The sequence below is a fragment of the Agelaius tricolor genome, unplaced genomic scaffold, assembly GCF_023055355.1.
Source record: "Agelaius tricolor isolate 1412-34295 unplaced genomic scaffold, bAgeTri1.0.p SCAF_11, whole genome shotgun sequence".
Lineage (NCBI taxonomy): Eukaryota > Metazoa > Chordata > Aves > Passeriformes > Icteridae > Agelaius > Agelaius tricolor.
In genome coordinates, this window is record NW_027269271.1 from 29,426,435 (window position 1) to 29,439,019 (window position 12,585).

The window sequence follows — 12,585 nt, forward strand, 5'->3', positions numbered from 1 at the left end:
CTCCAGGCCAGGTGAGACAAGGCTGGGATGAGCATTCCAGGGGTTAGAAAAGCCTGGGAGAACTGGGATTGTCCAGTCAGGAGAGGAGAAGGCTCCAGGGAGAACTCAGAGCCCTTTCCAGGGCTTAAAGGGCTCCAGAAGAGCTGAGAGTGCCTGGGGACAAGGCCTGGAGGGACAGGACAAGGGGGAAAACTGAAGGGTCCAAGAGGATGGACCCAAGTTTGTGTAACAGCTTTACCTCTGCTAAGGTCTTGTCTTTCAGTGGAGTTTCTCCATTGTAGCAGATTTCCCACAGGGTTGTACCAAAGCTCCACTTGTCTGCAGCAATGCTGAGGTTCTTGGAATCTTCAACACACTCAGGTGCAATCCAGGGGATCCGCTCGACGCGCTCTGGGGTGAAACACATCGGGGTGAATATCACAGGGTGGAAAACGGAATTATTCTTGTCTGAAATAAACTGGAGCTGCAGAATTTGTCCTGTTTCTTGATTCTCAAATTCCTGTTTTCAGAAGGATTTCACAGGCTTGTGCCTGCAGCCATCCACAAACAGATTCCTTCTGTCTTATCTCACTGGACACAACATTTTGTAAGAGAAATGAATGCTCTGAACAGCCACTGAGTATGTGCAGATCCATGGAAGATGATTCCTGCTACACACAAATGCAGTGTGTTTGTATGAAAGCTGATCCCCCATTGCAGCTGATCACCACTGCAGAGCCAGCTCTGGCTGCTATAAATGCATTTCTGGCCATACCTTGCCTGGAGAGCACCGTGATGGGGATTCCTGGGTCACTCAGCTTTATGAAGGGCCCATACTCGCTATCAATGCCCTCTCTGGCCAGCAGGATGTTCTTGGTGCACACATTGCCATGCACCAAATCCTTGTCCTCCTACACAAAGGCAGGGAAAGAACAGTGAGAGAGATGTGAGTGCTCCAGGATATCCACACCACAGGGGATCTCTAAAGTGCTCCAAGCTGAAATCCAAAATTACACCTGGGAAGAAACTGGAGGAAGAGAAGGAAAGGAGGAGCAGGGAGATGGAGTGTTCCCACTCCAGCACTTTTCCTGATGGAGAAATGTACTCCCAGCTAGGCCCCAGTGTCTCTTACCAGGTAGCTCAGGGCACTTGCAAGTTGTTTGGCCACTTTGAATTTCCATGGGGTTGTGAGAACTTCACTTTTCTTATGCATGAACAGATCCAGAGGCCCACATTCAACAAACTCTTCCACCATGATATCTACAGAGGCAGGTGCAGAAAGTCAGTGCTGCAATGAATTGTTTGGAGTCATTGAATTTGTGTTCCCACCTCCCAGCCCACATGGTTGGAAAATGTTTTTATTTCGCCTTGCCTAAGGTTTATTTCAATGCTCAGAGTCCAGATTAAAAGGCTGAGGGGTTTTGTGTGGCAAATGAACATTAAACCTGGAACCAGGCATTCCAAAGGTGAAATTTTAATGCACAGAACAGCTCTGAAAAATCAACACCAGGCTGCCCCCTGCTCTGGTACCGAAATTCCTTCAGCATGGCCCTGTTTAACACCCACATGTAACTCAAATTCCTTTCCTGAGTCTGGAAGAGCTCAGGCTGGGGCATTTCTCCTGTTTGTCTTTCAATTTTCTAAAGCTTTGCTCTCCTTCTGGTGCCCACCCCACAACATTAGGACTGTCTTGGCTTAAGAAGTCACATAAAGGTTTATTGTATGCACTTAGGTTTTTTATATGCATATTTATATTTTACATGCAAAAACATAAAAATGTATACATAGAAACGTATACATATAAATGTGTACATGCTTTATATCTATCAATATTACAAATACACATTTATTTCATACAAATGAATGTATATTTGTAATAAATGTAATAAATTTAATTGTGCAAATTTCAAGGGGTGCTGTGTATCCACACCGCCCCTGCCTCTGGCACTCCAGCCTTAGGGAAGGCTCAAACACAGAGCTGGAAAGGGAAATTTCCTGGGAGAAAGAAAGGCCTTTCCAGCTGCTTTGCTGTCCCAGCTCCACTCTGGGAAGCTCCAGAGGCAGCAGCTGCCAGCCATGTCCCCGTCCCTGTGTCCCTCCCAGGTGCCATTCCCTGTCCCCATGTCCCTCCCAGGTGCCATCCCCTGTCCCCATGTCCCTGGCAGGTGCCATCCCTGTCCCCATGTCCCTGGCAGGTGCCATTCCTGTCCCTGGCAGGTGCCATCTCCTGTCCCCATGTCCCTGGCAGGTGCCATTCCCTGTCCCCATGTCCCTGGCAGGTGCCATCCCTGTCCCCATGTCCCTGGCAGGTCTGTCACTCACTCTCCAGGTCGCGGACGCAGACGCCGTGCAGGAGCACGATGTGTTTGTGGGACACCTGTCTCATCATGCTGGCTGTCTCAAAGAATGCCTGGGGAAAGGGCAGAAACAGCTCCAGCTGCTGCTCCTGAGCAGCCTCCTGGAGCCCAACCCAGCCTGAACACCAGGGAACAGCAGCACAAACACCTGTGGGGTCAGGCACACACAGGAACAGCATCACAAACAGCCCTGGGCTCAGGCACACACAGGAACAGCAGCACAAACACCTGTGGGCTCAGGCACACACAGGAACAGCAGCACAAACACCTGTGGGGTCAGGCACACACAGGAACAGCATCACAAACAGCCCTGGGCTCAGGCACACATAGGAACAGCAGCACAAACACCTGTGGGGTCAGGCACACACAGGAACAGCAGCACAAACACCTGTGGGGTCAGGCACACACAGGAACAGCAGCACCAACAGCCCTGGGCTCAGGCACACATAGGAACAGCAGCACAAACAGGAACAGCAGCACAAACAGCCCTGGGCTCAGGAACAGCAGCACAAACACCCTGGGTCAGGCACACACAGGAACAGCAGCACAAACACCCTGGGCTCAGGAACAGCAGCACAAACACCCTGGGCTCAGGCACACCAAGGGCAGCAGGGCAGGGATGTGCTCAGGGCTGAGCTGCACCTTCAGCCCTTCCCCATTCCCTGCACTTTCCCAAAAGTCATCCATCAGTTGAGCTTTAGTTCTATCTAGACAAGGTGTCTGACAGCAAACCTAGGTGTTTTCTATATCAAAATAATATTTAAGTCACTTTAGCTTAATAATTTAACTGTATTAATATAATAACCGAATTTGTTTTTAAAAAGAACTTAGAGAATTGTTATTTAGACATAATTTTCCAATTCTCTACTAATTTAAAATTTATAATTTATCAACTATTGCAGACTCTAAGATAACATACAATGCTTTAATACTTGATAATTATCTAATTTCACATGTGTTATCGATTATGTGTATTATCTAATTAATTCCTAATTACTATTATATTCTTCCTTATTAATAATTATGTTATTAATATAATAACATATATTATTTTACTCTGATATTTCTTTATACTTGTAACTAAAAATGTTAGTAACAACATTTATATATTAGTAATATGTTATAAATGTTAATAATAACATTTACAACATTTATGTTAGTAATAACATTTATGTCATTATCTTACATATCTTCATATAATTTTATAAAACAAAATTAATCAGTATTTTATTTCTTATATTAAAGAAAAGATAGATAAAAGAAAAAACTTGCCAAGGAGATGTCTCTGTGGCTGGGGTCCAGGACTTTGAGCAGGACTCTGATCTCTCTCTCGTTCTGATACCCCTCGTTCTCATCATCCTTGAGGTTGAGCATCCCTGAGTAAATCTGGGTCCTGGTGCCTCTCCCCAGGTGCTCTCCCTGAGACACAGCAGCAGGGGTTTGTCAGGCAGGGAGCAAACAAGATTTACACAAATATTTACTGGAATCTGCACTTCTTTCTGTCTGATCTGGTTACAGACTGAAATTGTTCCTGGGAGAACCCAAAGCCAGGAAGCTGCTTTGGCTTCAGTGAGCTCGGTGCCTTGTGCAGGCTGAGCTGGAGCAGAGGCTGGGCAGAGCTCCAGAATAAAGCAGGGATTTATTCCAAGCATCTCCTCCATGGATGCACCTTGGGCAGCACCAGAGCCCAGCCAGGGCTGCACCCAAGATGAACCAAAATGGCCCCAAAATGCACGGCCGGGCACGGGCTCTGTCCCTGGGATCAGTTCTGCTCCATTTGCACCTTGCAGTTCATTGTCCCATTCCAGCTTTAGCCCCTGCAGTCCCACCCTGCTTGTTTTTCTCTCTCCAGCCCACGGGGTTTGTGCTCTGGGGCTGAGATTTGGATCATTTGTCCTTGGTGCCCAGCTGGAGCAGGAATTGTTTTGTGTCCCTGCTCTGTGCACAGAGCTCAGCATCCCCTGATGTGAATCTCAGAATTACACACTAAAGCAGCACAGAATGGGAAAACAGAAAAGCCAAAACCTGAGGCATCAAGCTCTGAGCATCCTCCCCATGTGAATTCCTTGGATATTACACCTCCACATCACCCAACAGGTTCCCTGGGATTGAGCATTCCCAGACTAAACAAAAGAACAAACAACAGCTGGGGCTCTTATTCACAAAGTGCTGCTGAGGTGATCTTTAATGTGTTTCCAAAAGTCAGAGGAAGTAATATTTCACTGCAAGGCTTTGTTTGGGGAAGCAATTTCCTCCAAAATAACATCCTGCCTCGGGATATTTTTGCAGGATGCTGACTGCAAACACCAGCCCAAACCCAATCTCTGTCTGCAATGATGCAAATAAAAAACACCCAATACCTCTTTATTCCACAGAAGAGTCCAAGGGCATGAATTAAGAGCTCTTTTGGCAATGTTAAATCTGATTTAAGTGTATTCAAGGCCCTGTGTGTTTGCTGAGGTTCATTCAGGTGACCTGAATAAATAACTACAAGCAAGGGGAAATTTGAAAATTTGGGGAGGCTTAAACACAGAATTCTGACTGCTCAGAGCTTTTGAATACTTCACCTTTGTTACTGTAGAATATTGTCTCAAACCTCTGTTTCTCTGGGAAGTCAGGCTTTAAAAAATACACCCACAACAAACCAGCTCTTAAGACTCCCAAGAAATGACCTTAAAACCCTTGTTTTCCATTAGAAAACCTAAATATCAATTTCATTTCCAGTGAAAGGCACCACTCCTGAGCTCTCCTTTGTCCACACAAAGCCATACAAGCAGCAGGATTCTGCCAGCAGAGGCTTAAACCCAAATGAATCAATACCAATAAATGAAGCTCCAGCTGCAGTTTGCTGGGGGGAGCTGGGAGTGGCAGAGCAGGCAGCAGGGCTGGTTTGGTGGCCCCTGCAGGGCTCAGGGACAGCCACATCCTGGCTCCCAGGGCACCTCAGCACCTGGGGGGTTTTGAATGAATTAGAGATGGCACCTCTGAGCTCCTTCAGATGCTGGGATTTATCTTTTTTATCTTCTGCATAGGCAGGAAGGGTGAGCTGGGCTCACATCTTCACTGCACGGCTCAGAGGGTCACAAGGCCTCCAGTCACAATCCTTTTAAGGGTTTATTAACCAATAAAACACTGCCAACAAGGATATTTATTTATGCTTTTGACCCAATCCTTACATATTTGGTTTGATGGACTCATGCTACAGTGTAAGCTCTTTTAGCCAATCATGTTCTGGCACACAAACCTACATTCTAAACTCCTTGTTCACCTTTGTAACTGCTTTTATTTTTTCTATCTCTTAAACTCTAAAACTCTAAACTTTCCTCCACTTCGCTTAACGTGTCCCTTCTTCAAAAATACACATTTATTTCATAAATCCACAATCTCACTCCTGGCACCTCAGTTTGGGAGCCTTTCCCAAGGTCTCAGATCAAACCCTGGGTTGAATTCCAAGCTTTAGATGAGAGCCCCAGGCTCTGGGGGCTCCCTCATGTCCCCCCAGGCTCCCACCTGCACGATCTCCTCCTTGCGGATGCGGTGGAAGCTCAGCTGCCCCATGGGATACACTGGCTGCCACTCCTGGGCCTTCTTGGTGGCCACCAGCAGGTTGGAGATTTCTGCAAGGCAAGGGCAGAAAATATCCTTAAAGCTTTCCAGAGAAACTGCATTACCCCTTCCCAGTACCAGCATGGATGGAAATGCATTAAAATCCCTCCAAAAAAGGGAAGGAAAAATAAACTTGGGCTTGATTTCTGCTCCTCATTCAACAGAGAAATCACTGAAGCACAGTTTCATGTTTGTATTTTAAATCCAGAGTTATTATCAGCCAGATCAGGGTGATTTTGAACAACTGAACAGACTTTTCTGCACAAAGACTGAAAGAGAAAATAGCTGTGCTGTACATGGGATAAAATGGAACAAAACATCCCCTATCCCCTCCTGCAGCAGGGCCATCCCCTCTCCAGTGTGCAAGGGGGAGCCTCATTTCCTCTTCACCTCCTTCCAAACTCCCTCTACTCTGGGAAGCACCAGCAGTGCTCCCAGGGCACTGGAATTCAGCTGGGGAATGGGGAATGAGCAGAAGGAGCAGACTCAAAAATCCACTTCCCACTGCTGCAGGGCAGATCCAGGCTCTTCACATGAATTCTGCCCTCCTGGTATTATTTACTGGGATTGGGATGTGTGGGCATCTGGGCTTCCTCCTGCTGGCAGCAGAACCTGGCACTGGGGCTAAATCATCTTCTGGAATTCTGGAGTCACCAGGAATCACCACATCCTGCTTCAGTCCTGCATCCCCTGCACTTCTCTGTGAATATCTGATGAAATATTCCAAAAGAAGGAAAAACCCACCAGGGAAGGGACAGAGCAGGGAGCACGCACTGAATCCTGCTGCCACTAAAGCCAGGGAGAAGCTGAAGTGGGCAATCAACTCCCTGCCCCTTTTTATTTCATTTTATCCCAAATCCAGCCATCAAAATGAAACCAAAATATCAGAAGTGCAAGGTTCCCCTGCTCCAGAGCATGCCCCACGCTCTTGGTGCAGCGAGAGCAGCTCAGGGACTCTCCCAAAGGCTCAGAGCAGCAGGTGATTGATGTGGCTCAGTTATTGCCCTGCTCTAACAGGAAACCATTATCAGCTCAGCACAATCACCCCACTGTGCTTCCTCTCACACCAAGCCCAGCTGCAAGGCCCTCAGAGTTCATAGCAAACAGCTCCAGAGAGTGCTGGCAGCACCCAACAACGAGCCCATTGTCCCTCAGATGGCACCTCACAGATGATTTCCTGCCACCAGGCTCTTCAGGACATCAGTTTTGGGACCAAAACCCTTCCCTGCTGCCTGGTGCAGAAGAGTTATTAAACAGCAGCTCACAGTGAGAGCAAACCAGGAGATGCCAACCCTCTTTTCCTCTCCTCAAACTTGCCCATGGCATCTGACTAAACTCCTCCCCAGAGAAGGAAAAATCTTTAAACCTCTTTTTTTGTTTTTTTAAAGAGCTTTACACCAGGATACAGCACTAAAAATACATTAAAAGAGTCTGGAGTTTGTTCCCTTGCAACAAGAAAACCCTGCCAGGCCAGGCTACCTCTGGGTCTGGGCTGGCAGCACCTCTTGAGGGTGAAGCTGATGTTGTCTGTCCGCAGGATTTGTCCCTTCAGGTGATCCATGAGGTCCTTCAGGGATGCAAAGGATTTGTTGGAGCCATGGAGGAAGTACCCCCCTTTCTTCACCTCGATCTGGAAGTTCTTGTAGGGGCCTGAGTTATTCACCACCTGGGGGTGGAGGGAAAAGAAAGGAAATGGGATCACTGGAGTGAAGGAATTGTTTGTAAAGCCATCAAAGCTTCCCAAAACCTTGGCATCACTGCAGCTCATCCCCTGCTCCTATGTCAAGGTCCTCTAATCAAACTTTAACAGAGCAGAAAAAAACCCAAAATTCCTGCAATTTTCACTCCCAGGAAGGCTCAAAGAAAAGAGCAACAACATAAAGATGCAATCAAAGCTCAAATTAAGGCTTTTTTTTTGTTTGTTTGCAGAGCCTGAGGTTATGCAGAAGTGCTGCCTCTTCTGGAGGAATTTTTTCTTTGTTTGGTCAAGAATTGCAGAATCTGGAGCAGGGTTTCAAAATCCCAATTTAAAAACAGCAGAACTCCCTCTCCCACCCCAGACTGCTCAATCCCAGGCTGGTGTTGAGATCCTCCAGGTTCCACTGGGCAAGGGCTGAACTCCTGAACTTCCCCATCCCAAGAGCTCTCAGGGTCTCCCCTCTGCAGCTTTGGGTCACCTCCCCCTTCCCTCTTTTCCAAGACAAAATTCCTTTCTTGTTTTACTGTTAGAAGAGAGAGCTGATCATCTTTCTTTTTTAAATATCTACAGGAGATACACCCAGTATCAAATATCCCTTCCTGACTCACCACTGATTCCATGACCATTTTTTCCTAAGAGAAGGATTTATTTTGATATTATTTATTATTTGTTATCCATTATTTACTACTTTGTTTATTATGTATTATTTAATTCATTATTTATTATTATTCTTGTGTGAACACATTAAATACCCTCCCAAACCACCAAGCTGGCATCCAGCTGAGGCTGCTGTGGGAATGAAATCCATCAAGGGAATTAAAGCCATGCCCAGAAAGGCTCCAGGGAAGCTGAACCATGCTCAAGGCAAGGTGAAGTGACAAATTCTCCATGTGATGAGCTTAAAATGCTTCATTTTTATCACATCCCTGCCCAGTGTGATTGGGAGGATTGGAGCTGTTGTGGATTTAATTAATCCCATTTGGAGAGACAACACAAAGGGCTGGGGAGAAAAAGCCAATTCCCTTCCCAGAGCTGAGGGTGAGTGCCCTGAGGACAAAGCCCATCCCCAGGGGTGGCACTGCCTGTACCTCTGAGCCTTCCAGACAGGTGACAGTCATCAGGATGTGGTTGAAGTTGGTGCAGCTCCACCTCAGCACGTACATGCCCACCTCGTTGCCCTCCTGCCTCAGCTTGTTGATGGCATATTCCGTGCTGGAAGGGATTGGAGAGTGAGGAAAAGCAGCAAGGCAGCAGCCAAAAATCTGCTTTTGGGGTGGGATAGGAGAGCAAACCTCTGCTTGGGGGGTAACAGCAACTTAGAAATATTTATATTGTTGTGAAAGTGGGATTTAAGGGTGCATGGCTCACACTGGGCTGCACAGAGCAAGGGAGGAAGGATTTAATAAAGAGAATTGTGCATCCAGCACTGTGCAGATGAACTCCTGGATTTCTACAGTTTGCAGCTTAATAAAGGGAATAAAGGGAATAAAGTGCATAAAGGGAATAAAGGGAATAAAGGGAAATAAAGGGAAATAAAGGGAATAATAAATAAATAATAATAAAGGGAATAATAAAAAAATAAAAATAAAAAATAAAATAATTAGTAAGAATCAAAATTTTCCCAATAAAGGGGAAAGCCACAAAGGTGGGTGGAGGGAAGGGAATTCCTTTAGGTGTTTAAAAACCCAAGGCTTTGTTCATCCATCCAAGGATTGGGGTGAGTGAAGAGACACTTCCACTCTCTACCTAAAATATTCCCAGGTGTCCATGGAAAAAACTCTTGGAACGCTCCTTTAGTGAAGAAACACTGAGTTTATAGACGATTAAGGAGAAAAACACTGATTTTTTCCTTTAACAAAATGAAGTTTTGGTAACTACCACCCACCCAAACCCCACATTCACTGTGAGAGGAATTATCAAAATTAAACCCCTGAAAATGCACAAGGGACTGAGAAGGTGGGCCCATAACCCCAAAATGCAGAAGGGACTGACCAGATGGATCCATAAACCTCAAAATGCAGAAAGGACTGACCAGATGGGCCCAAAACCCCCAAAATGCAGAGGGATTAAGCAGATGGGTCCATAAACCCCAAAATGTACAAGGGACTGACCAGGTGGGCCCAAAATGCAGGAGAGACTAAGCAGATGGGTCCAAAACCCCCAAAATGCAGAAGGGACTGACCAGATGGATCCACAAACCCCAAAATGCAGAGGAACTGACCAGATGGGCCCATAACCCCAAAATGCAGCAGGGACTGAACAGATGGGCCCATAACCCCAAAATGCAGCAGGGACTGAGCAGATGGATCCACAAACCCCAAAATGCAGAAGGACTGAGCAGATGGGCCCAAAATGCACAAGGGACTGACCAGATGGGCCCAAATGCAGGAGGGACTGATCAGATGGATCCACAAACCCCAAAATGCAGGAGGGACTGACCAGATGGGCCCAAAATGCAGGAGGGACTGAGCAGATGCGCCCATAACCCCAAAATGCAGGAGGGACTGACCAGATGGGCCCATAACCCCAAAATGCAGCAGGGACTGAGCAGATGGGCCCATAACCCCAAAATGTAGAGGAACTGAGCAGATGTGCCCATAACCCCAAAATGCAGAGGACTGACCAGATGTGCCCATAACCCCAAAATGCAGCAGGGACTGAGCAGATGGGCCCATAACCCCAAAATGCAGGAGGGACTGACCAGATGGGCCCATAACCCCAAAATGCAGGAGGGACTGAGCAGATGGGCCCATAACCCCAAAATGCAGAAAGGACTGACCAGATGTGCCCATAACCCCAAAATGCAGAAAGGACTGACCAGATGTGCCCATAACCCCAAAATGCAGGAGGGACTGAGCAGATGGGCCCATAACCCCAAAATGCAGAAAGGACTGACCAGATGGGCCCATAACCCCAAAATGCAGGAGGGACTGAGCAGATGTGCCCATAACCCCAAAATGCAGGAGGGACTGACCAGATGGGCCCATAACCCCAAAATGCAGCAGGGACTGACCAGATGGGGCCGTGGCAGCCGTTGCTGATGTTGTGCTGGATGAGGGGAGGAGCCACGTCCGTGCACAGGTAGTGGTGGGCGTCCGCCGTGAGCCTGAAGTAGCCGTCGACCAGCGAGGTGAAGGACAGCGCCTCGGCGTGCGAGCCCAGCCGCAGCTCCTGCCGGCACAGCACAGCACAGCACAGCTTGTGAGGCTCAAAAACATCTCAAAGATTTCTCCCTGAACCTTGGGGACGTGTAGGACCAGCTCATCCCCTGCTCTGAAGTGAAGGTTCTCTAATGGAATGGCAGCAAAGCAGAAAAGAGCCTAAAATTCCTGGAATTTTCACTGCCGGGAAGGCTCAAAGAGAAGAGCACACATGAGATGCAATAAGAGCAACATAAAGATGCAATCACCCAATAAAAAAAGGATTTTTAAAAACAAATGTTAAAAGATTTTATTTTATTATCAGTCTCGTTGAAGGGTGAGACACAAGAGATGTAAAACTCTACAACATTCTATCAGAATCCATTTCCTGGGTACAACACCTTATAAATGTTCTTCTAAATTAACTTTTGCCACATAATGCTGCTAATACTTCTAACACCAATCACCAATATTATTACCTATATTTTACCTATATTTTTACCTACATTTAACACCAATCACCTACATTTTTACCTATATTTTTACCTACATTTAACACCAATCACCTATATTTTTACCTATATTTTTACCTACATTTAACACCAATCACCTATATTTTTACCTATATTTTTACCTATATTTTACCTATATTTCACAGCAATCACCTATATTTTGCCTATATTTTTACCTGCATTTAACACCAATCACGTATATAATATTTACCTATATTTAACACCAATCACCTATATTTTAACCTATATTTTAACCTATTTTTAACACCAATCACATATATTTTTACCCACATTTTACCTATACTTTTATCTATATTTCACACCAATCACCTGTATTTTTACCTGTATTTAACACCAATCACCTATATTTTTACCTATATTTTACCTATATTTCACGCAATCACCTATATTTTACCTATATGTTTACCTGTATTTAACACCAATCACATTTATTTTTACCACTATTTTCCTATATTTAACACCAATCACCTGTATTTTAACCTATATTTTAACCTATTTTTAACACCAATCACCTATATTTTTACCCACATTTTACCTATACTTTTATCTATATTTCACACCAATCACTATATTTTTACCCATATTTAACACCAATCACCTATATTTTTACCAATTTTTAACACCAATCACCTATATTTTTACCAATCTTTTACCTATATTGAACAGAAATCCCCTATATTTTTACCTATATTTAATACCAATGACCTATATTTTTTCCCCACATTGTCCTGCTACAATGCATCTTTCACAGCTCTAATTCTCTAAAATATCTGGGTTTTTTTGCAAGGCCATCTTTTGAAACTTGTTGAAATTTGTTTCTAGTTCAATCTCCCTCAAAAATGTCATCTTTATTCTATGGCATTCCTAATCAGCTCACTTTATCTCAGAGTTTGCACACAGATGTACAAAACTGTGGGAGCTTTCTGTCAGGTTTTGAAATCCTTTAAAATTCATTTTCCACATCTCCCCCTCTTTTTTTGGAATGTAAAAACTTCTTGGATGGTCTCATTTATCACTGGCTGCACACAGTGAAGTGCAAAAGGCACTATTACTGATACAGTATATTAGTAATGCACTATATTATAAAATATTGGTGTTGGAATGCTGGAACACCCCTGAAATGCTGGGATTAATGAGGAATATCCTTCAGCCACTTCTGGCTACTGTTGGGATTTAGTGGCCATTCCCTGCCCTCCCTGTCACAAATTCTGGAATTCCTCATGGGATTTGTGAGGAAAATTCTGTGCCAGTGTGGACACAGCTGCACTTTG

General features: G+C 45.2%; 1 protein-coding gene across 3 annotated transcripts in view; it reads right to left on the reverse strand.

Moving 5' to 3' along the window:
• The window catches only part of JAK1 (Janus kinase 1), a 71,523-nt gene that overhangs the window by 7,681 nt on the left and 51,257 nt on the right, over positions 1-12,585 (reverse strand). For all 3 annotated transcript variants that reach the window (XM_071436926.1, XM_071436925.1, XM_071436924.1), the window contains 9 exons: positions 10,655-10,812; positions 8,730-8,853; positions 7,422-7,608; positions 5,847-5,953; positions 3,609-3,755; positions 2,302-2,389; positions 1,112-1,239; positions 755-890; positions 239-390 (listed from right to left, as the gene is read on the reverse strand). In XM_071436926.1, coding sequence (XP_071293027.1) covers positions 239-390; positions 755-890; positions 1,112-1,239; positions 2,302-2,389; positions 3,609-3,755; positions 5,847-5,953; positions 7,422-7,608; positions 8,730-8,853; positions 10,655-10,812 — 1,227 coding nt within the window. The remainder of the gene's footprint in view (positions 1-238; positions 391-754; positions 891-1,111; positions 1,240-2,301; positions 2,390-3,608; positions 3,756-5,846; positions 5,954-7,421; positions 7,609-8,729; positions 8,854-10,654; positions 10,813-12,585) is intronic.